At 40.7% G+C, this 25143-nt stretch overlaps 2 protein-coding genes across 2 annotated transcripts; both read left to right on the forward strand.

Annotated features, from left to right (window-relative positions):
• The first annotated feature begins 6959 nt into the window (after nucleotides 1-6959).
• Nucleotides 6960-10817, forward strand: LOC128398863 (vomeronasal type-2 receptor 26-like). The gene is made up of 4 exons (XM_053360125.1): nucleotides 6960-6965; nucleotides 7713-7940; nucleotides 8649-8775; nucleotides 9544-10817. Exons 1-4 carry the CDS (start codon nucleotides 6960-6962, stop codon nucleotides 10443-10445), a joined length of 1263 nt encoding a protein of 420 aa, XP_053216100.1. The 3' UTR covers nucleotides 10446-10817.
• Nucleotides 10818-12935: 2118 nt separating this feature from the next.
• LOC128398864 (vomeronasal type-2 receptor 26-like) lies at nucleotides 12936-22832 on the forward strand. The gene is made up of 6 exons (XM_053360126.1): nucleotides 12936-13153; nucleotides 14513-14804; nucleotides 16665-17525; nucleotides 19655-19882; nucleotides 20536-20662; nucleotides 21452-22832. The coding sequence occupies exons 1-6, from the start codon at nucleotides 12936-12938 to the stop codon at nucleotides 22360-22362; spliced, it is 2637 nt and encodes an 878-aa protein (XP_053216101.1). The 3' UTR covers nucleotides 22363-22832.
• The last annotated feature ends 2311 nt before the right edge of the window (nucleotides 22833-25143 follow it).

Genomic DNA, 25143 nt, shown 5'->3' on the forward strand with positions numbered 1-25143 from the left:
CATGTGGGGCAGGGGAAAGGGACTGGGAGCAGAAACAGTCCTCCAGTGAGATCGCTAATAGTTTCTATTAGTCACTCCAAGGCTCAAGTAAAGAAGGCTGTTAGTCATCAAGACACTATATATAGTGTGGTAAAAGAAAATAGCAGAATTTCTGTGTAAAAAATAAAATAAGCTTTGCAGCGAGGATGGTGGTTCTAGTGGTCTTCCTGCTGGCACTGCTTCCTCACAAGTTATGGAAATCTCATGCTGTGAAATGTAGGGTTTGTGGTCCACGTCACCCACAACACATGTACCATCAGTCAGGAGACCTCATCATTGGTGGCATTGCAACTCATGGTAGCTTTTTCGACAGTTCAATAGCTTTCACTGAAGAGCCTCCACCAGCATTGCTTGAAGATTTCTTGTAAGCACTTATTCTTTATTTGTTTTAATATCTTTGTATTTTGTATTTTGTCACTGAAATGAGCAGTGGCTTCTTGTCTTAGATGTATAAAAAGGTAATACATTAATAGAATGCTGAAGTGGAAATCCCCCCCCCCCAGGAGGATACATTTAAGCCTTCAGAAGCTATTTTATTTCTCTTCACTATATCTTTCATTGGCTGTGTTACCAAAATTCTGCTGTGATTTCTTTGTTCCATCATATCTCTCACTTCTTTCTATACTCACACTTTTGTTCTGCTATCTTAGCATAGGGCATATTAGACTCATGTTATCAAGAAACCCTACTTTAAAGTGTATCCCTTAGTGTTTGATGCTCAGAAACATCATTCTGCACATGATTGTGCAGTGCAAGGGTTTATGGAAGCATGGCAGAAGAAGTGAACAATAACACTAGATAGTCTCATGAACAGAAGGTGTAAGTGTGAAAAAATGGGAAGGGTAGCAGAGCCTACTTAATGTTGGTTCAAGGAAAAAAGTACAAAGAGGGAGAATTTCCTTTGATGCCAAGAGCCAAGTTTGAGGCAAGTACTATTTGGTGAGAGAACCTCATAAGAGATTTTAATTCACAAAATAGGCAGCAAAGTAAAGAGTGGAAATATAGGCTTTAAATTGTTTAAGATACACCTTTCCAAGGGAGTTCCAAAATTGCCCTTTATAAAAGTTCCTTCCAAAGATTCCCTCTTCCCCAGCATAGGAAAAGACCACAAGTGGAAAGTTGTTGTTTTTTTAAAAAAAATGCTTACTTAACAATCTCTCCACAGGTCAAATTAATGTGCTGTTGCATATATAAGTCAGAAATGCTGCACAGGGAGTAAAACATGGCTTTATTACCAAATGATCAAAGTTCATAAATTATTGGTATAAGAACATGAAAATGGCTGGTGAGAGCTGTGTGGCTGAGCTGGAGCAAGCAGCTCAGATGGCCTTGCATGTTGAATTCTCAGGTAGACTTGAGGGAGGAACAAAGGCTTGATTACCTATTTCCTCCTCAGGCAAGGGGAAGTGACAAAGTTACTTACCCACAAGGTAAGGGGAAGTGACTCACATGTTAGCTAGGAGAACAATAATCAGTTACTTATCAACTAGTTAAAGTTCAGAGATGGTTCTTCCTGCTTCTCTAAAGTTTCTGTGGAATCTTCCAGTTAAACCCTTTCACCATTACACAGGCATTCCCATTTTCAGTGTTAATTAAACCAATTTTACTTAAAAAGGGCTTCATCTATTGTTAGGCTCTCTGCTTTCTGTCCTAGCAGTCCCAATGGGCAGCAGCTACCACTGCTCCTGGGGAACAGAAGCAAACCACAGCTTGCTTTTGTATATGCAGGCTGGGCACAAAATCACAATTTGTCATCTCTCTATAGCCACAAGATGCACTCTTGGATCACGATAGGCACCCTGTACCTTCATAACTTCCATCTTCTCTGAAATGGGGAAATAACTGGAATTCAGCATTTCTTTCTCTGTCTTTTGTTTCCTTTATCTCTTCTCTTGGCTCTCTGTCCTACCCCTTGTGCTGTTGAAACACTGACTCATTTTGAGTTTGTTCCATTGTATTCAGGACTCCTGACAGATCCCTAGTACCACCCCATTTTCTTATGTGGAATCAGGAATCTTTCTCTCTCTTTCCCATAGCTGTAATTGAATTGTTGATTCAGTGGCTTACAGCATTTCTAAAAACATCAAGCATTAAAAACCTTCCAATACAGGGCTGCATTCAGATGTTTTCTAACAGTCCGATAGTTGTTTATTTTCTTGACATCTGAAGGGAGGGTGTTCCACAGGGCGGGTGCCAAAACCGAGAAAGCCCTCTGCCTGGTTCCCTGTAACCTCACTTCTTGCAGTGAGGGAAGCAGCAGAAGACCCTCAGGGGAGGACTTCAGTGTCCATGCTGAACGATGGGGGTGAAGATGCCATTTGGGGCTTTAAAGGGCAGCAACAACACTTTGAATTGTGTGCAGAAACGTACTAGGAGCCAGTGAAGATCCTATAGGACTGGTGTTATATGCACTAGCAGAGGAAGAGGGGGGCAGGGGGAGCGCACCGCCTCCTGCAATGTGATCCTGGTGGGGTTCCACCATGTCTGCTCCCCCACCCACGCTGGGCGCCCCGCTGCCAGAATGCATGCTCCACCCCTTTGGGCGGCGCACCACACCCCCGAGGCGCGCACCAGCCCTGCCCCCACCTGCTCTCTGCCCCCAGTGCTGGAGCATGAAGCTCCGCCACTGGTTATATGGTCCCAGCGGCCACTCCCAGTCACCAGTCTAGCTGTCACATTCTGGATTAGTTGTAGTTTCTGAGTCAACTTCAAAAGTGGCACCATGTAGAGCACATTGCAGTAGTTCAAGCAGGAGACAACCAGGGCATGCAACACTCTGGTGAGAGAGTCTGCGGGGAGGTAGAGGCTCAGCCTATGTACCAGATGGAGCTGGTAGACAGCTGACCTGGACATAGAATTGACCTGCACTTCCATGGACAGCTGTGAGTCCAAAATGACTCCAAGGCTGTTACCCCATTCAGGACACCCCACACCCACCCTCCCCCTGTCCTCCCTTCTGTCTTGATAAGATTCAACCTCAATCTGTTAGCTGCCATCCATCTGCCAACCGCCACAAAACGGTAGCAAAATAATAATAATGCTGAGGAAGATGCAGAATATAGCGGGTTTATTATTATTATTATTTAGATGTGGAATAGTTTGATACAGAATGCAACTTTCATTCTAGTGCAGTGCCAAAGAATTACCAACACATTCTGGCCCTGGAATTTGCAGTGAATGAGATAAATGAAGACCCTCTGATCCTGCCCAATATCACCTTAGGCTTCAACATCTATGACAGCTATTTCAAGGCAAAGCAGACCTACTATTCTACAATGCTACTTTTATCTACATTGGAGAGATTTGTTCCGAACTACAAATGTGACATCCAGAATAAGCTGACTGCAGTGATTGGAGGACTAGACTCCAAAATCTCTATTGCAATGGCAAATATCCTCGATATCTATAAGATTCCACAAGTAGGTAAGGCACACATGCTCATTTGCATGTGGGAATAGTGCAGAATTAATATCTATCTATCTATCATCTATCTGTCAGGAGTTCAGCCTACACTCGAGTAGGACTCTGGCAGAGACACATGCTCGACTGGCATGTTCCCTCCCTCCTGGTATTTCTTTCGGGAGCTTCAAAAGCTTTCTTCAGCCCAAACACCACAGCGACCGATGCCAACCAACACCGGCACACTTAGGGATCTGCAGAGTTTGCGCAACTTGCGTGACAGACCTCAGCAACTCAGTATTTTGGCTAATCTACTTTATATATATATAAACACAGAGAGAGCACTGCAACATGGCTCCCTCTCTAGCATCAGAAAGCAAAAAGGAAAAAGGACAATAGTCCCACTTCACAGAACACAGTAACACAAACATCCTGCCTCCGTCACATCCCATTCTGTGGAGTCAAAACATACACCGTCATGTGAAAGACAGCAATCCCATGACTGCAATCATGGAGCAGGAATTGTAACACTATCATCTATCTATCTATATAAGATATGTATATAATGCTTAATGTTTGGATATTTAATTGATGTACATAAATAATAATTAGAATTAGAACACATCATAGAACCAAAAGCATTGCTTTTTCATGCTTTTGAATGTTTTGTGGACTAGAAAAGATTTCAATGTGCAAAGGAAGCACATCAGGGACAGAGCAAGAAGGGAGGTCCACTACCCAAGTGTTGGGGAAATATTGGGGTTCAAAGCCAATGCCTTTGGCTGCCTGGAACAGTCAACAGAATCCAGACACCAATTTTTCATAAAATGGGACATTTGTTTAGGCAATGAGACATATGTGGATACAATTGTGCAAGGTCTCCTGTTTGTAGGCATTGTACACCATAATACATTGCAGTAAACTCTGGGTTGGACCACCCATGTACACATACATATTTATTTCTTTTTTAAAATATTTATTTCTGACTGCTTGTGAAAGAGCATGAGTTCTGAGGAAAGAAGTTCTTTCCCCAACCATAAAAGGAATTTGGTTAGACCCTATTGTCTCTTGGTCAGCCCTGTATCTTTAGCATGGGATAATAACCACTAACTTTATGAGGTTGACATACACTTTGTGTCTTAATGTCAGGGCTGGAGAACCTTTTTCAGCCAAAGGGCCTTATCTTCTTGTAGGCAACATTCTGAGGGCCACATGGTGGGCTGGGAAAGAATAAGAAGTCGGTGGGGCAATGAATATAAAATTTAACTTTGTGTTGTAGGCTAGGTTCGAGACAAACTCACATACCCTTCTCTATTCTCCATTCAGGAAGATAAGAGGCATAATCATGGATTAAGGACTCACTCTAGCTTGGCAAAAACACTCATTGTAAGAAGCAGGACCAGTGACAGGTGCATATGCGCCACTGAGGTGCAAAGATCCACCCAGCGCCCCCATACTAACTTTTATGGAGTTTTTGGCGGGAGGGGGGAGCCAAAGTTGTTGACTTTTGTAAAGGAGGAACTCGCTCACCTGTAACAATGATGCAGCGGGGAAAAACTGCTTTTCTTTCCTGACTCGTCAAGAATATTTGACACTATGGAGTAACAGAGCGACAGAGGCAGGGGGCGGGGATTTTTGTTTCATTGCTTTTAACTGCCAAGCGATCGAGAGGGACAGGTACATAGTAGATATATATTTGGCGCCCCCCAGAATTTGGTGCCCGGGTACCCCTTGCACCCCTGGGTAAAGACAGCCCTGTACTGGTATGGCCTGGGGAGAGTTCTGAGGAACAGATAAAGAGGCCTAGAAAGCTGCATTTGGTCTCTAGGCCTGAGGTTCCAGACCACAGATTTAATTGACCACTACACATGAAACTACAGCTTAGAAATTACTATGCTTGTCTCTCCTTCTTAAATCTTTGTCTCTGTTCAGCTCGTGTATGGTTCTGCTCCAGTGATGAATGATAAAGCCCCAGGACTTTCTTTCTTCCAGATGACCCCTAAGGAAACCCTTCAGTATTCAGGGATACTCTCTTTATTACTGCATTTTGGTTGGATATGGATTGGGGTCATTGTTATAGACACAGACAATGGAGAGAGATTTCTGCAAATTGCAGTTCCACTGTTCTCCCAGAAAGGTATTTGTTTTGCCTTCATGGAAGAGCTCCCCTTTGTAACTTCTTTAACTGAATTTGATGATAATTTGGAACACGGGTCAAAAATACACGCTAAAGCCATGAACAGCAAAGCCAATGTAATAGTGTTTTATGGAGAATCTAATGCTATGATGTATCTGAGATGGTTTCCATATTTGTCAAAAGAGGAACATGAGACAAATATATCAAGAGGGAAAGTGTGGATACTGACAGCCCAGATGGAGCTCACTTCATTGGCCTTTCAAAAGAATTGGGATACAGATATAATCTTTGGTGCTCTCTCTTTCACAATTCACACCACTGACCTACCAGCGTTCAAGCCATTTGTTGAGAGCATCAGTCCTTCCAGGACAAAAGGAGACAGTTTTATCAGAGACTTCTGGCAGCAAGCTTTTGGCTGTGTATTCCCAAATTCTGTTTTGGAGAGGGGAGATGGATACATTTGTACTGGCGATGAGAAACTGCAGAACCTTCCTGGAACGTTTTTTGAAGTGAGCATGACTGGTCACAGTTACAACATCTACAATGCTGTCTATGCTGTGGCCCATGCTTTGCATGCCATGGCCTTGTCTAGAGTGAAACACCGTGCAATAGTGGATGGAAGGGTTTTGAAATTTCAGAATCTCCAGATGTGGCAGGTAGGGGCATGAACATCATCATATAACTTTGCATGGTATCTTAGATCTTACAAAAGGCCCCCAAACAGTGTAGAAACCTATTCCTCATATTCTTCCTGTGCTCACATTATCATCACTCTTTCTATCCAAATCATATTAAAGCTATAGAAAAGTAAAAGTATGGGGTGTTTATAAACATGTGCAATTTATGAAGCACAAATACTTGGGGAGGTTTTTGGAGCTGCAAATGTAATAGCAACTTTGCTGCAGAGCTTGGCAATCCAAATGACATTCTGTAACTAGGCTAGGAGTAACCTTTCTGTAGCCGTGAGAAAAAGCTGTAAAAATTTATGCCATAACATGACTTTCTCAGATAGTTGGTGATGGTGCTATCAAATTATTATAATTTATTATTTATTAAATTTGTATACTTTCCTGTACCTGTAGATCTCAGGACAGTTCATGACATAAAATTACAATATAAAAAAACCATAAAATACATCCCCACATAAAAGATTTAAAAAGGCATTGGGTGTCAATCAGCCAAAGGTCTGGTTGAAGAGGAATGTTTTTGCCTGGCACCTAAGGATATATAATGAAGGCACCAGCCAAACCTCCCTGGCAAGCGCATTCCACAAACAGGGAACCACTGCAGCAAAGGCCTATTCTCATGTTGCCATCTTCTGGACCTCTCGTGGAGGAGGAACACAAAGAAGGGCCTCAGATGATGTTCTTAGGGTTCATATTGGATGCAGGTGGTTCTGTGTTCTAAGCCACTGAGCCTCTTGGGCTTGCCAGTCAAAAGGTCGGTGGTTCGAATCCCGGCAATGGAGTGAGCTCCTGTTGTTCGGTCCTAGCTCCTGCCAACCCAGCAGTTTGAAAGCACGCTAAAAAGTGCAAGTACATAAATAGTTACAGCTCCGGTGGGAAGGTAAATGGCGTTTCCGTACACTGCTCTGCTTTCAGTGTTCCGTTGCACAAAAAGCGGCTTAGTCGTGCTGGCCACATGACCCAGAACGCTGTCTATGGAGAAACACCGGCTCCCTTGGCCTGAAAGCAAGATTAGTGCCACAACATCATAGTCACCTTTGACTGGACTTAACCATCCAGGGGTCCTTTACCTTTACCTTTTTACCTATAGAGAGAAGTGGTTGTTGAGGTATTACAATCCTGAACAATTAAACAGACTTTGAATCGGAACTGGAAACTAATTGGCAGCCTGTGCAATCAGGCCATATGCTCAAACCATCTTGCTCCACTGAGCAACCTGGCCACTGATTTCTGCACTAGCTGAAATTTCTGAACCATCTTCAGGCTGTCTTTCTTCTTTGTGGTCTCTAAACTTACAGCATGAGCAGCCTACATTCATGTAATTTTGTGGATTCACATAGTGATTCCCCCACCCCATTCCATGGCAGCATTCTGATGCCACAATTAGACCTTAATTTGCAAAATCCATCTCTAGACATTATTAAATTGTTGCATTTTCTTTTCCAATCTAGCTCCATCAATTTTTGAGAAGTGTCTCATTTAACAACAGTGCTGGGAACAGGATTTCTTTTGGCCATAATTTGGAATTATTAGCAGAATTTGATGTTATCAATTGGATAGTTTCCTCAAATCAAACCTTTCACAGAGTGAAAATTGGGACTGTGGATCCTGACAGACCTTCAGACCAAGTGCTGACCATAAATGAAGATGCCATCACATGGCACAAGTGGTTTAATCAGGTAGGATCTGACTGTTGGCAGCTTTGGAGATCTCCCATTTTTGAATAGTACTGCCTCTCTGTGTGGAAGTGCAAAGCAAATTTCTGTGAACAATTGTGATCTCTCTTTTAACAATTATGTTAGAAACTAGCCTTCTGTACTGCACAATAAATTTAAGCAAATTGGGTATCACCCAATCAGTTTTCCAAAATCTGTCAAATATCCGAGAAGTGAATGTGGATAAAAATAACAGAGTAATATTATTATTATTATTATTATTATTATTATTATTATTATTATTATTATATGTTATAGAAAACAATGAACTTGTAAAGGAAAAAATAATGTGATGCATTGCAGTATATTGAATATGTTAAACGGAAGGTTCTTAATCCTATTTGTAAAATACATTGTGTTTTAAATAAATATAATTTGAATTCTGAAATACTGTTCAAGGGGCAGACAGGGGTAATTTATGCTTATGTTTACATGTATACCTTAATTAATATTACTTTTGTTATACAGTTTGGCATGAAAAATAAACAGCAACAAAATAAACAAATAATGTGTTATAAATATAGGCATAATACTACAAAATATACAAGCTTTGAATTGCAATTTGTAAGATCAGACCGATTCATACATGAATTAAATGCCTTCCTGCTATAGAGAGTCTTGTGGGGGGAAACTGAATATGGTTAATAATTTCAAACTATTTATTCCCATTAGGCACAGCCTCTTTCTGTCTGTACAGAGAGTTGCCATCCTGGTTTTAGGAAGAAAGGAAGGGAGTCGGAGGCATCTTGCTGCTATGATTGCATCCCTTGCCCAGAAGGAGAGATTTCCAACCAGGAGGGTATGAAATATATTGTTAAGGTTTATCAAAAGAATGGGTGTCATTCAGAGGAGTATGCTTATAACCGTGAATGCTTCAAGGTTACTTTGATAGGTTTTGTTAAATGGTTTGGTGAATTGGATCTAAGAAGAAGCTGCTGCTTAGGGAGAATCTGGTCCATGTGGTATCATATGGACCTGGTGATTGTAAAGAAATTAATTCAATTAAAATTGCAATGCATTTTTACTAGTGCTGCTCTGCCGATATCTAACTAAAGAAAGCACCATTCAAAGATGTTATTGAGGTACACCTCAAAATCGGGATTCTCAAATCAGTATTGCTCCTTGACTATAAACTACAAATTGTCTGTTTTTTGTTATGTTATGTTTTGTTTTTAAAAAGAAAAGCCCATAAACAGAGAAATTTGCAGCTATATTTTGCTTTAGCAGCTATCATTCATGTTTTGTGAATGGCACTGCAACAGGCTTTTACTTCAGTCTTCCTTTAAACTGTTCTTGGATTCTGCAGGGGATGAACAAAAGTTCCCCCTTTAATGATCATGGGTCTTCTGCCACATTTAGGTTGGCACTGTAATCTCAAACTGCTTAAAAAAATCATTGTTTTTAGTACTAACAATGCTGCTTAATATCACTGAGGCTCTAAACCACATTTGAGAGTACCAGCACTGAACATATATGAATTTGACTGCATGAAAGAAACATTTTTATGCATCGTGTTGAAATGTTATGGCGTATTTGTAAAATAAAGATCTTGGCTTTTCTATTTCAGACATGAATGACTGCATTAAATGTGCTGATGAAAAGTATCCAAGCAAAAATCAGGATTTATGTATTCCTAAATCTGTAACCTATTTGTCATATGGGGGACTCTTAGGACTTGGCTTAACCTGTTTTGCTCTAGTCTTTTCTTTCACCACTGCTCTGGTGCTAGCAATATTTATAAAACACCATGACACTCCCATCATCAAAGCCAACAACCAGAACCTCACCTATACTCTCCTAATCTCTCTTCTGCTCTGCTTCCTTTGTGCACTGCTATTCATTGGGAAACCGCAGAAGATTATGTGTCTCCTCCGACAAACTGCTTTTAGCATCATCTTCTCCGTGGCTGTTTCTTGTGTGTTGGCCAAAACTACCACAGTGGTCCTGGCTTTCTTAGCCACCAAACCTGGATCTAGGATGAGAAAATGGGTAGGGAAGAGGCTAGCCAACTCCATTGTGCTTTTCTGCTCTATTATTCAAACTGGTATCTGTGCTGTGTGGTTGGCAACCTCTCCCCCCTTCCCAGAAGTAGACATGTACTCAGCGACTAATGAAGTTGTCTTGGAATGTAATGAAGGGTCTGTGGCTATGTTTTACAGTGTCCTGGGCTACATGGGCTTCCTGGCAATTGCCAGCTTCACTGTGGCCTTTTTTGCCAGGAAGTTACCTGACAGTTTCAATGAAGCAAAGTTCATCACTTTCAGCATGTTGGTCTTTTGCAGTGTGTGGCTTTCCTTTATTCCAGCTTATATGAGCTCTAAGGGCAAATACATGGTTGCTGTGGAGATCTTTGCTATCTTAGCCTCCAGTGGTGGTCTTCTGGGTTGCATCTATCTTCCAAAATGTTATCTTATTGTGTTGAGGCCTGAGCTGAACAACAGGGAACATTTAATAAGGAGAAAATTGTGAAGATTCTGCTGGAGGGGAAAGTGGTGTCCATTGAGCTTTCAGCAGCTTTTCTTGAAATTCAGAAGCCCTTATATAGAGTTTGGAATTCTGTGCTCACCATAGATGGACAAATCTTTCATTTCCAGTTGTTTAACCTTCCCGTTTTTTGAAGGACAGCCATTCATATGTATATGTTCCATGTGATTCTTTCCAAATGCAATATTTCTTCTCAATCTCTGTGATTCTGTTCACTCATTAGTTATATTTTTTAAATAAAAACTTCATCGCTGGTGAGGGTTCTTATTTGCACTACAACAAAGCTGGAGTAAATTAGTTTCAAAGCACTATATCCCTAGTTTTTATTGTTCCAATCCCAATCAGGTTTCATGCAACATGGAGGAATTTAAAGGTGCTCTGCTGCATCTTTTCCCTGTTCGGTCCGATATCAGTAAATTCAGTAAACAGCACTAAAGAAAACGAAGCAGTACACTGCAATGTGTAAATGTGGGATATAAGTTCCTTTTCACCCCACCACTGTTCTACCAAATCTATAGAAACCCATTTCCACCCCACCCCCGCCACCATATATTTTAACTTGAATGAATGAATGAATGAATCTTTATTTGCCTCAGCCATCAGCCGTAGCAATAAAACAACAATACAATATACAGAGAATAGAAATACAAATAAAAAGTTGATTATATAAAATACATTTTAGGGTTTTGAATCAATAGTCAAGTAGCGGATCTTATTCTAATTGCCCCAGCTAAAAACCTTGCAACCTTTTCTGTCACCTGCTCATCTTGATCTGCCAAGAGAAAGGATAGTGTGGCAGTGGCTGGGCAACCCGGAATGGACAATAAAGAGGGGTGATAACCTCATTGCTCAAGTCTTTATAAAGAGTGCAAGCCAGAAGGACATGTGTCACTGATTCAGTACTGCCATCTCCACAGGAACATAAGTATTTTTCATGTGGAAACTGTTGGAATCGTCCTTCAAGTACAGCCGAGGGCAATATATTCAATCTTGTGAGAGTAAAAGCGCATCTATGTTTTACAATTGCTAGGTTATGCAGATAGGGTGCCAGAGAGTTTAATGGGAAGGTGGAAAATAGTCATGCTATGGGCAAAATTTCCTTATTGTGGCCAAGTTGTTCTGGCACTCGATATCCTTTAGTCACAGACAAATTAGACTGTTTGCTTTACTAAAACCCAAAGTGAGTAGCTGTTGTGGTGACTGCACTTGGTAGTCTTCTCATAAAAAACTTACTTTGAATATTTATACTAATAAACATCATTTTGTATGCAGTTTTTACTAATATACCCATGGGGGAGAAATCCCCTAATTTTTTTTGATATTTTCGCTAACATATGTATTTTTAAGCAGCGTTCAGTTCATTTTCTACAACAAAGGGTTTTCTGAAGGGTTCCTTCCTGCAGGCTTCTTCCTCTGAAGGTTGATTTCTTGAGACCCTTTTTGATTTCCTGTACAGTCATACCTCGAGTTACAAACGCTTCAGGTTGCGTCATTTTGGGTTGCGCACCGTGCCAAACCTGGAAGTACTGGAACGGGTTACTTCCAGGTTTCGGAGCTCATACATGCACAGAAGTGCTAAATTGCACTTTGTGCATGTGCAGAAGTGCCAAATCGTGACCCCTGCATGCACAGAGGCGGCGCTGCGGGTTGCGAATGCTGTGGGTTGCAAATGTGCCTCCCGCATGGATCACATTCGCAATCCAAGCATCCACTGTATTACAGATGTTTTTATTCTTCTTTTTCATGTTTTCAAAAATTGTTTAACAGGAGGCATTACTAAAACCATAAGTAAAAGCTTGGCTGTTGGTGGTTGAGAGGCATTTGTCTGATATCTTGCTATTTTTCTAATACCTAAATGCCATAGTATTCTATACAGTATAAGGAGTAGATTAGTAAAGTTAAATATCAATAAAAGAGCTGCTCAACTGAAGCAGCAAGAAGGCTACTTCTATCATGAAAGAAATTTATTTTGTCTCTATCTCCAGAGCACAGCATTATTTCTGGTGTGTTTTTTTTCTGTTGTATACCATTCCAAACACATTTTCAGATGTGGCAAGCATAATTTATTTAACAATTCCGTTAGGAACCCCAAGACTGGAACCAGTGACTACCTCCCTATTTAATTACTATCAAATGCCTAGTAATTCATTCTTCTTGTCCAGCTCCCTGTGGGATTCATGAGCCACAAACAAGATTTACAGCAAACACTGTTAAGCAAAGGCAACCAAGACTGTTATAAATATACCCAGCACCATGTGGGGCAGGGTTAGGGTTAGGGTTAGGCAGGGGAAAGGGACTGGGAGCAGAAACAGTCCTCCAGTGTGATCGCTAATAGTTTCTATTATTCACTCCAAGAAGTGAATAAGAAGTAAAGAAGTAAAGAAGGCTGTTAGTCATCAAGACACTATATATAGTGTTGTAAAAGAATATAGCAGAAATTCTGTGTAAAAAAATAAAATTAGCCTTGCAACGAGGATGGTGGTTTTAGTGGTCTTCCTGCTGGCACTGCTTCCTCACAAGTTATGGACATCTCATGCTGTGAAATGTAGGGTTTGTGGTCCACGTTACCCACAACACATGTACCATCAGTCAGGAGACCTCATCATTGGTGGCATTGCAACTCATGGTAGCTTTTTCGACAGTTCAATAGCTTTCACTGAAGAGCCTCCACCAGCATTGCTTGAAGATTTCTTGTAAGCACTTATTCTTTATTTGTTTTAATCTCTGTGTATTTTGTCTTCTCTTGGCTCTATGTTCTACCCCTTGTGTTATTGAAACACTGACTTGTTTTGAGTTTGTTCCATTGTAGTCAGGACTCCTGATTCTGGAAACTGACAGATCCCTAGTACCACCCTTATTTGGAATCAGGAATCTTTCTATCTCTTTCCCGTAGCTGTAATTGAACTGTTGATCCAACGGTTTATATATGTACAGAGATCACTTTCTCATATCCATTTGTACCTGTTGTACATATTAATTAACATCCTCATATTTTGTAATAAAATATAGAGGCCTTCTTTTTATCTAAATCTCAGTCTGCAGTCTGTTGCTAATCTCCCATTAGTGGAAGTACAACATCCTCATAGCACTCTGTTATTCCATTCACAAGATCCCCCCACTGACCCAAAAAAAATGATGACATATGTGTATACTTTTGTAGAAGTGTGTATGTGTTATTGAGGACAAGGATTGACTTAAAATAACATCTTAAGAAAAATAGTGCATTAGTTGTGCAATCCTAGCTTGGAAAGGTGAATGTGCACCAGCAAGAGAAGTAGATACGGTGGACTTTATTTCTCCTCCCCATGGTTGTGTTATTTATTCTGCCAACCCCGAAAAAATGGTTCTAACACAGTGGAACTAACTTATGAAAACTCCTGACTGGTAGAGATGGTGATAGCAATCCCACAGGAGAAAAGGGATTTAGGGTTTGCTGTGTTTTCCATGGGCGTCTGCAACTTTTATCTGTCAGCTGAAAAGCTCTTATGTGCAATCCTCACTGCATTTAGTCTGTTGATTTGAGGGTTAGTACCGGTAATAATAATTATTCTTCCTCCTCCTCCTCCTCCTCCTCCTCCTCCTCCTCCTCTTCTTCTTCTTCTTCTTCTTCTTCTTCTTCTTCTTCTTCTTCTTCATTATACCCTGCCCATTTGGCTGGGTTTCCCTGGCCACTCTGAGCAGCTTATAGTATTTATAAAAACATAATAAAACATAATAATAGACAGCTGCCCTAGACACAGAATTGACCTGCACCTCAATGTACAGCTGTGAGTCCAAAATGACTCCTAGGCTATGCACCTGGTCCTTCAGGGGCACGTTTCCCCCGTTCAGGATCAGGGAGTCCCCCACATCCACCCTCTCCCTGTCCTCCAAGAACAGTACTTCTGTCTTAGGATTCAACCTCAATCTGTTAGCTGCCATCCATCTGCCAACCGCCACAAAACGGTAGCAAAATAATAATAATGCTGAGGAAGATGCAGAATATAGTGGGTTTATTATTATTATTATTTAGATGTGGAATAGTTTGATACAGAATGCAACTTTCATTCTAGTGCAGTGCCAAAGAATTACCAACACATTCTGGCCCTGGAATTTGCAGTGAATCAGATAAATGAAGACCCTCTGATCCTGCCCAATATCACCTTAGGCTTCAACATCTATGACAGCTATTTCAAGGCAAAGCAGACCTACTATTCAACAATGCTACTTTTATCTACATTGGAGAGATTTGTTCCGAACTACAAATGTGACATCCAGAATAAGCTGACTGCAGTGATTGGAGGACTAGACTCCAAAATCTCTGTTGCAATGGCAAATATCCTCGATATCTATAAGATTCCACAGGTAGGTAAGGCACACATGCTCATTTGTATGTGGGAATAGTGCAGAATTAATATTTATTATTTATTTATTTGTTTGTTTGTTTGTTTCAGATATGTATATAATGGTTAATGCTTGGATTTTTTATGGATGTACATAAATAATAATTAGAATTAGAATTCATCATAGAACCAAAAACATTGCTTTTCATGCTTTTGAATGTTTTGTGGAATAGAAAAGATTTCAATGTGCAAAGGAAGCACATCAGGGACAGAGCAAGAAGGGAGGTCCACTACCCAAGTGTTGGGGGAATTTTGGGGTTCAAGCCCAATGTCTTTGGCTACCTGGAACAGTCAACAGAATCCAGACACCAATTTTTCATAAAATGGGACATTTGTTTTGGCAATGAGACATATGTGGATACAACTGTGCAAGGTCTCCTGTTTGTAGGCATTGCACACCATAATGCATTGCAGTAAACACTGGGTTGGACCACCCATGTACACATACATATTTATATCTTTGTGAAAAGATATAACTTTTGCTTGTGAAAGAGCAGGGGTTCTGAGGAAATACAGTAAGTTCTTTCCCCAACCATAAAAGGACTTTGCTTAGACCCTATTGTCTCTTGGTCAGCCCTGTATCTTTAGCATGGGATAATAACCACTGACTTTATGAGGTTGACGTACAATTTGTGTCTTAATGTCAGGGCTGGAGAACCTTTTTCAGCCAAAGGGCCTTATCTTCTTGTAGGCAACATTCTGAGGGCCACATGGTGGTGGTGGGCTGGGAAAGAATTGTCAGTGGGTCAATGAATGTAAAGTTTAACTTTGTAGTGTAGGCTAGTGTAATGGCTTTAGGGGTTGCTTGTGCGTAAATAGCCGCCGCTCTGGGCTAGGTTGGCTGGTTAAACCATTTCTCGCTGGACAGCCATCCACTCCGTGGCTGTTCAGTCGCTGGAAGAATCCGTCAGTGGGCGTTTCTTAAACCTTTTCCAACATAAAAGTTATTTGACGCCCAGTCTCCTCCTACTCTCCCTGCGCGGAAGTCTTCTGTGCAGTGCGGGCGTGGGTAGTGGAGGACCTGTGCTCTCCCCGCTGGTGTCCAGTGAAGAGTCCCGGAGCCTGCTCTCTGCTTCCCCCATTGGCCCCCCCTCTATCCCTGGTGTTGCACTGATTTTCTTCCCCAACAGGAGACCTGCCTCTCTCCCTGCTTGGCCCCTCTCCAGCATCGTTGTGGAGCCTCGCCTCCTTCTCTAGTTCCGATGGCAGTTCCCTGACAGCTTGTTTCGAGACAAAGAGGCATTATCATAGATTAAGGACTCACTCTAGCTAGGCAAAAACACTCATTGTAAGAAGCAGGGCCAGTGGCAGGTGTGGCCTGGGGAGAGTTCTGAGACACAGATAAAGAGGCCTAGAAAGCTGCTTTTGGTGCCTAGGCCTGAGTTTCCAGACCACAGAATTAATTGACGCAGGTGGCACTGTGGTCTAAACCACAGAGCCTAGGGCTTGCTAATCAGAAGGTCAGTGGTTTGAATCCCTGCGACGGCGTGAGCTCCCATTGTTCAGTCCCAGCTCCTACCAACCTAGCAGTTCTAAAGCACGTCAAAGTGCAAGTAGATAAATAGGTACCACTCTGGCGGGAAGGTAAACAGCATTTCTGTGTGCTGCTCTGGTTTGCCAGAAGAAGCTTCGTCATGCTGGCCCCATGACATGGAAGCTGTACACCAGCTCCCTCAGCCAATAAAGCGAGATGATCACCGCAACCCCAGAGTCGGTCACGACTGGACCTAACGGTCAGGGGTCCCTTTACCTTTACACATGAAACTACAGCTTATAAATTACTATACTTGTCTCTCCTTCTTAAATCTTTGTCTCTGTTCAGCTCGTGTATGGTTCTGCTCCAGTGATGAATGATAAAGCCCCAGGACTTTCTTTCTTCCAGATGACCCCTAAGGAAACCCTTCAGTATTCAGGGATACTCTCTTTATTACTGCATTTTGGTTGGATATGGATTGGGGTCATTGTTATGGACACAGACAATGGAGAGAGATTTCTGCAAATAGCAGTTTCACTGTTCTCCCAGAATGGTATTTGTTTTGCCTTCATAGAAGTACTCCCCTTTTCAATTTCCTTCACTGAATTTGATGATAAGTTAGAACATGGGTCAAAAATACACGCTAAAGCCATGAACAGCAAAGCCAATGTAATAGTGTTTTATGGAGAATCTAATGCTATGATGTATCTGAGATGGTTTCCATATTTGTCAAAAGAGGAACATGAGACAAATATATCAAGAGGGAAAGTGTGGATACTGACAGCCCAGATGGAGCTCACTTCATTGGCCTTTCAAAAGAATTGGGATACAGATATAATCTTTGGTGCTCTCTCTTTCACAATTCACACCACTGACCTACCAGCGTTCAAGCCATTTGTTGAGAGCATCAGTCCTTCCAGGACAAAAGGAAACAGTTTTATCAGAGACTTCTGGCAGCAGGCTTTTGGCTGTGTATTCCCAAATTCTGTTTTGGAGAGGGGAGATGGATACATTTGTACTGGCGATGAGAAACTGCAGAACCTTCCTGGAACGTTTTTTGAAGTGAGCATGACTGGTCACAGTTACAACATCTACAATGCTGTCTATGCTGTGGCCCATGCTTTGCATGCTATGGCCTTGTCTAGAGAGAAACACAGTGCAATAGGGGATGGAAGGGTTTTGAAGCTTCAGAATCTCCAGATGTGGCAGGTAGGGGCATGAACATCATCATATAACTTTGCATGGTATCTTAGATCTTACAAAAGGCCCCCAAACAGTGTAGAAACCTATTCCTCATATTCTTCCTGTGCTCACATTAAAAATTTATGGCATAACATGACTTTCTCAGATAGTTGGTGTTGGCTGCTATCAAATTATTATAATTTATAATTTATTAAATTTGTATGCTTTCCTGTACCTGTAGATCTCAGGGCAGTTCACAACATAAAATTACAATATAAAAAAAACAAAACGTAAAATACATCCCCACATAAAAGGTTTAAAAAGGCATCGGGTGTCAATTTATCACCTGCCTGACAACAAGTGCTGGAAATGTAAAGAAGCTGAGGGAACATTCTTTCATCTTTGGTGGACGTGCCCAAAGGTTAAGGCTTACTGGGAAATGATATATAATGAACTGAAGAAGGTATTTAAATTTACCTTTCCTAAGAAACCAGAGGCCTTCCTTTTGGGTATAGTCGGCCAATTGGTGCTAAAGAAAGACAGAACTTTTTTTATGAACGCAACAACAGCAGCAAGAATACTTCTCGCTAAGTATTGGAAGACACAAGATTTGCCCACCGTGGAAGAGTGGCAGATGCAAGTGATTGACTACATGGAGATGGCAGAAATGACTGGCAGAATCCGTGACCAGGGAGAAGAATCGATGGAAGAGGATTGGAAAAAGTTCAAGGACTATCTACAAAAATATTGTAAAATGTTTGAGTGTTAAAATGATGTGGTAGGTGAAGGTAACATGGCATTTGGGATATGGTTAAAAGAGCTATGAAAAGAAGAATTTTAAAAAAGGAGAAGGGGGGTATGACTAGAATAATATTATGTCTAAGTATATAAGGTGGAGTAAAGGATCAAGATAAGGGAAATTAGAGACATAATAAGTGGAAGTATATAATTATAAACGAGGTTTGAAAAAGGGTTAGAATTTGCTGAATTTGACGGAATAAAGAGGAATACAAAAAAGGGAGATGTGAGGAGGTCGGGAAAGAGGGATATGGAATTTTGAAACTTAAAAGTGGAATTTTCTTTTCTTTTCTCTTTTTCTTCTTGTCAAGTGTATTTTTTGTTGGCTGTTTTTATTTTGTTATATGTGGTGTGATTTTCTGTTTCTTATGTTTTTATGTTTTGTAAAACTTTAATAAACATTTATTTAAAAAATAAAATAAAAAGGCATCGGGTGTCAATCAGCCAAAGGTCTGGTTGAAGAGGAATGTTTTTGCCTGGCATCTAAAGGTATATAAGCCAAACCTCCCTGGCAAGAGCATTTCAAAAACAGGGAACCACTGCAGCAAAGGCCCATTCTCATGTTGCCATCTTCTGGACCTCTCGTGGAGGAAGAACACAAAGAAGGGCCTCAGATGATGTTCTCAGGGTTCATATGGGTCGCAGGTGGCACTGTGGTCTAAGCCACTGAGAATCTTGAGCTTGCCAATCAGAAGGTTGGTGGTTCGAATTCCCACAATGGAGTAAGCTCCTGTTGCTCTGTCCCAGCTTCTGCCAACCTAGCAGTTTGCAAGCACCCCAAAAAGTGCAAGTAGATAAATGGGTACCGCTCCAGCGGGAAGGTAAATGGCATTTCCGTGCTCTGCTCTGGTTCGCCAGAAGCAGCATAGTCATGCTGGCCACATGACCCGGAAAGCTGCCTGTTTACAAACGCCGGCTCCCTTGGCCTAAAAGCGAGATGAGTGCCACAGCCCCATAGTTGCCTTTGATTGGACTTAACCATCCAGAGGTCCTTTACCTTTACCTTTTTACCTATGGAGAGAAGGGGTTGTTGAGGTATTGCAATCCTGAGAAATTAAACAGACTTTGAATTGGACGTGGAAACTAATTGGCAGCCAGTACAGTCAGGCCAGGATTGGCGTAATATGCGCAAACTGTCTTGCTCCACTGAGCAACCTGACCACTGATTTCTGCACTAGCTGAAATTTCTGAACCATCTTCAGACTGTCTTTCCTCTTTGTGGTCTCTAAACTTACAGCATGCTCAGCCTACATTCATGTAATTTTGTGGATTCAAATAGCGATTCCTCAATTAGACCTTAATTTGCAAAATCCATCTCTAGACTTTCTAAAATTATTGCCTTTTCCTTTGCAATCCAGCTCCATCAATTTTTGAGAAGTGTCTCATTTAACAACAGTGCTGGGAACAGGATTTCTTTTGACCATAATTTGGAATTATTAGCAGAATTTGATGTTATCAATTGGATAGTTTCCTCAAATCAAACCTTTCACAGAGTGAAAATTGGGACTGTGGATCCTGACAGACCTTCAGACCGAGTGCTGACCATAAATGAAGATGCCATCACATGGCACAAGTGGTTTAATCAGGTAGGATCTGACTGTTGGCAGCTTTGGAGATCTCCCATTTTTGAATAGTACTGCCTCTCTGTGTGGAAGTGCAAAGCAAATTTCTGTGAACAATTGTGATCTCTCTTTTAACAATTATGTTAGAAACTAGCCTTCTGTACTGCACAATAAATTTAAGCAAAATCTGTCAAATATCCGAGAAGTGAATGTGGATAAAAATAACAGAGTAATTATTATTATTATTATTATTATTATTATTATTATTATTATTATTTAAAAATGTTATAGAAAACAATGAACTTGTATAGGAAAAAATAATGTGATGCATTGCAGTATATTGAATATGTTAAACGGAAGGTTCTTAATCCTATTTGTAAAATACATTGTGTTTTAAATAAATATAATTTGAATTCTGAAATACTGTTCATGGGCAGACAGGGGTAATTACTTTTGTTATACAGTTTGGCATGGAAAAATGAACAGCAACAAAAATAAACAAATAATGTGTTATAAATGTAGGCATAATACTACAGTATATACAAGGTTTGAATTGCAATTTGTAAGATCAGACCGATTCATACATGAATGAAATGCCTTCTTGCTATAGAGAGTCTTGGGGTGGGGGGACGGGGACTAAATATGGTTAATAATTTCAAACTATGTATTCTCATTAGGCACAGCCTCTTTCTGTCTGTACAGAGAGTTGCCATCCTGGTTTTAGGAAGAAAGGGAGGGAGTCGGAGGCATCTTGCTGCTATGATTGCATCCCTTGCCCAGAAGGAGAGATTTCCAACCAGGAAGGTATGAAATATATTATTTAGGTTTATCAAAAGAAGGGGTGTCATTCAGAGGAGTATGCTTATAACTGTGACTGCTTCAAGGTTAGTTTTTTGTTCTTTGATTGATAGGTTTTGTTAAATGGTTTGGTGAGCTGGATCTAAGAAGCAGCTGCTGCCTAGGGAGAATCTGGTCCATGTGGTATCATTTGGACCTGGTGATTGTAAAGAAATTAATTCAATTAAAATTGCAATGCATTTTTACTAGTGCTGCTCTGCCGATATCTAACTAAAGAAAGCACCATTCAAAGATGTTATTGAGGTACACCTCAAAATCGGGATTCTTAAATTAGTGTTGCTCCTTGGCTATAAACTACAAATTGTCTGTTTTTTGTTACGTTTTGTTTTAGAATAGAAAATCCCATGAATAGAGAAATCGGCAGCTATATTTTGCTTTAGCAGCTATCATTCATGTTTTGTGAATGGCACTGCAACAGGCTTTTCCTTTGGTCTTTCTTTAAACTGTGCTTGGATGCTGCAGGAATGAACAAAAGTTCCCCCTTTAATGATAATGGGTTTTCTGCCAGATTTAGGTTGGCACTGTAATCTCAGGCTGCTTAATACATCATTGTTTTTAGTACTAACAATGCTGCTTAATATCACTAAGGCTCTAAGTCACATTTGAGAGTACTAGCACAGAACATATATGAATTTGTACAAACAGTTTTGACTTCATGAAAGAAACATTTTTATGCATCGTCTTGAAATGTTATGGCGTATTTGTAAAATAAAGATCTTGGCTTTTCTATTTCAGACATGAATGACTGCATTAAATGTGCTGATGAAAAGTATCCAAACAAAAATCAGGATTTATGTATTCCTAAGTCTGTAACCTATTTGTCATATGGGGAACTGTTAGGACTTGGCTTAACCTGTTTTGCTCTAGCCTTTTCTTTCACCACTGCTCTGGTGCTAGGAATATTTATAAAACACCATGACACTCCCATCGTCAAAGCCAACAACCAGAACCTCACCTACACTCTCCTAATCTCTCTCCTGCTCTGCTTCCTTTGTGCACTGCTATTCATTGGGAAACCGCAGAAGATTATGTGTCTCCTCCGACAAACTGCTTTTAGCATCATCTTCTCTGTGGCTGTTTCTTGTGTGTTGGCCAAAACCACCACAGTGGTCCTGGCTTTCTTAGCCACCAAACCTGGATCTAGGATGAGAAAATGGGTAGGGAAGAGGCTAGCCAACTCCATTGTGCTTTTCTGCTCTATTATTCAAACTGGTATCTGTGCTGTGTGGTTGGCAACCTCTCCCCCCTTCCCAGAAGTAGACATGCACTCAGTGAGTAAAGAAGTTGTCTTGGAATGTAATGAAGGGTCTGTGGCTATGTTTTACAGTGTCCTGAGCTACATGGGTTTCCTGGCAATTGCCAGCTTCACTGTGGCCTTTTTTGCCAGGAAACTACCTGATAGTTTCAATGAAGCCAAGTTCATCACTTTCAGCATGTTGGTGTTTTGCAGTGTTTGGTTATCCTTTGTTCCAGCTTATATGAGCTCTAAGGGCAAATATATGGTTGCTGTGGAGATCTTCGCTATCTTAGCCTCCAGTGCTGGGTTGCTAGGCTGCATCTTTTTTCCAAAATGTTACATTATTCTGTTGAGGCCTGAGCTGAACAACAAGGAACATCTAATGAAGAGGAAAGGCAGAATGATTTGAATATAGATTAAAATATAACACAGAAGCTGCTATGTTTGTGTTCCTCTTATACGTTGTGTCTACACTGCAGAATATTTCTAAGAGCGTTTTTCCTGAAATGTGACCTAGACAAATATTCACTCAAATCCCATCAATTTCCTCTAATTAAAAAATTCCAATGGAAAAGTGGAAACCTCCTAAATGGATACCATGTACCGAGTAAAGTACATTACATCAACTTATATTCACTTACATACTATGCCCACCAAACCTTGTGGAAGGTTGGAAATGCCAAAAAGGAAAAGCTAATCATACGAGGCAAATAACCACCACATCACCTGCAGCCACATCACTAGTATAAACAAAGAACTACCCTGTTAAGGGGATTAAGTGTTTGGGAAGAAAAAGGCTCTGATGAACACCAAATTATAATATAATATTTATTTGATCTTACCAAAATACCAGATGTTAGAAGTGTATTTTTATACTGTAAACCACTCTGTGATAGTCTGATGAAAGTATATAAATTTAATAAATATATAAAAGTAAGATTCACTCATTTTCTGTGTTTTCAAATTCAACCATTTTGCAAAATAATTTGTGAAATAAGTGTGTACAGGAGAATGAAAGCTATCCAAATGTTAAATTATTAGACCTTTAACAGTCAGGCAGTGTTCACATGTTCCATGTTCACAATCTGAGGACAGGTGGGGAGGATTATAGCCATTTGCATCTGTAATCAATAAAGTTGCGGCCTATTTGAACCAAATTATAAGTTGCTGTCTTGGGAGCGACAGGGTCACGGGGCCTTGGCATGCAATTCTTAATACACTAAGTCAGTACAAGATAAATGGAAATAAATCCCTTTTGTCAAAAGTGTATCAATTGTAGAAGGATAGCTTCAGTGGTTTCCCTGCAATGGGATGAAGTGTATGAAAAAAATAAAATAAGGATTCACCAGCTACAGCCATCCCTGCATCTGGAAGGCTTGACTTCAGTTGTTTGTGCTGTGGTGGCCTCCTGTCTCATCTACTGCAATGTGCTTATGTGGGACCTACCTTGAGGATGGTCCAGAGACCTCAATTATTACAGACTGCATCTGTTAGGCTGGTAAGTGGGAAGCCTGATGGGATAATGTGTCACTGGTCCTGAAAGCAGTGCATTGGCAGTCAATGAGCTATTGGGCTTAATTCATGGTGTTAGTACTAGCATATGAAGTCCTAAATGGCCTGGGATCTAAGTACTTAAAAGTGTGCCTTCCCCAGTATCAACCATATTGCACTCTATAATCGGAAGGTACAACTTTCTCTCATGTTGAATTTCAGGAGGGGGTGGGATCCTGTTTAATCTTTCCAAATCACATTGATTCAGCCTGGCATTTGTGAATCCTGTGAATCCTGTGTTATACCCTTACTTCATGCATATATTATAAAGAATGGATACAAGTTGAAATCAACTGTTCAAACATGAGCAGACCCTGTGGCTAGGAATGGAAACACAATATCCCCGACTCCTGCATCTTAGAGTCAATTCAGTTGGATGCCATGGTCTGTGGTATCAAAAGTTCTTGAGTAAATTGGGAGAATCAACAGGGTTACACTTTCTAATAACTAAGAAGGGAAATGTTTAAGCATGTAGGTAACAGGCCAATCCTCTACCAAAGCACTGTGTCCACATCCAGAGGGTTCATTATCTGAAAAATGATCCCCCACAAAATAATTAGATGTTGCTCCGGATATCTACACAGGACTTGTATCAAGAGTGGTTCAGTATGAACAAGAGCAGCTTTACCCACAATATGCCTTGCCAATTTGTCAGAGCAGGCTCATGAGTTTTTGTTTTAATCACTGTAAAGATCCAGACACTCAAAGGAGAAGTATCAGTCCAGTTACTTTGTAGTGAGTGCAGCCTCCCTCCCACCCCAAGGTCTCAGTGTTTTGCTGACAATGCTGGGAGCAATCATGTGGGATGCACTGGAAGTTTCCCAGGATGTTCTGGTGGGAGGTCAGAGGGCAATCTGACCACAATCCTGGACATTACTGGAATTTCAAAGGTGGAAATGACATTCAGGGGGCATTTCCTGGAAGCAGAGGTCTGTCCTGGATCTTCAGCAAGCTCAACAATTTTGGGGTGTCCTGGCTTTTACTTTTTGAAATATGGGAGCCCTCCTTGACCATGACTCTTAATAGTTGCTACAGGGCCTGGTTACTGACCCCACATTTTTTCTTTTCCCTTTCCAGCCATCACCACTTTTTTGAAGCCATTTTACACATTGGAATTTTTAAAAAAAGTTCTGTGGGCACCATTCACAAAATGGCTGACATGGTATATCACAAAATGGCCATATTGGGGACATCATATAATACAAAATAGCCATTGTGGGGAGGGGGAGAATAATGACTTCAATGTAGGAGAGGCTGAGCTAATGCCAACAGGAAACATTGTTGTGGTTGTGGTTGTGGTGGTTGTTTTGAAAATAGTGTTGTCGTCTTTCTCATTTCAAACTTTTTTGCCCCTTCCTTTCCTAAGTGAAAGAGAAAATCTGTGTCAAAAAAGAACTTTCCAGAGTATGAGACAAACATGTTTGTTCATTTGCACAGGGACTTTCCAATTTTAACTCAACAATTACATTTAATTTAACAACTGACTTCTCAATTAAAGGACAGTAATTAGTTCTGATAGTCATCCAAACCTCTGTGGAATTTGCATGGCCATTACCAAAACAAAGAGCAAAGACTGTGAAGGATGTCATAAATATACCCAATACAATTCAGAGCTGGGGAGAAGGACTGGGAACAGGGG

The sequence above is a fragment of the Podarcis raffonei genome, chromosome 13 (assembly GCF_027172205.1).
Source record: "Podarcis raffonei isolate rPodRaf1 chromosome 13, rPodRaf1.pri, whole genome shotgun sequence".
In the NCBI taxonomy this organism is placed as follows: Eukaryota; Metazoa; Chordata; class Lepidosauria; order Squamata; family Lacertidae; genus Podarcis; species Podarcis raffonei.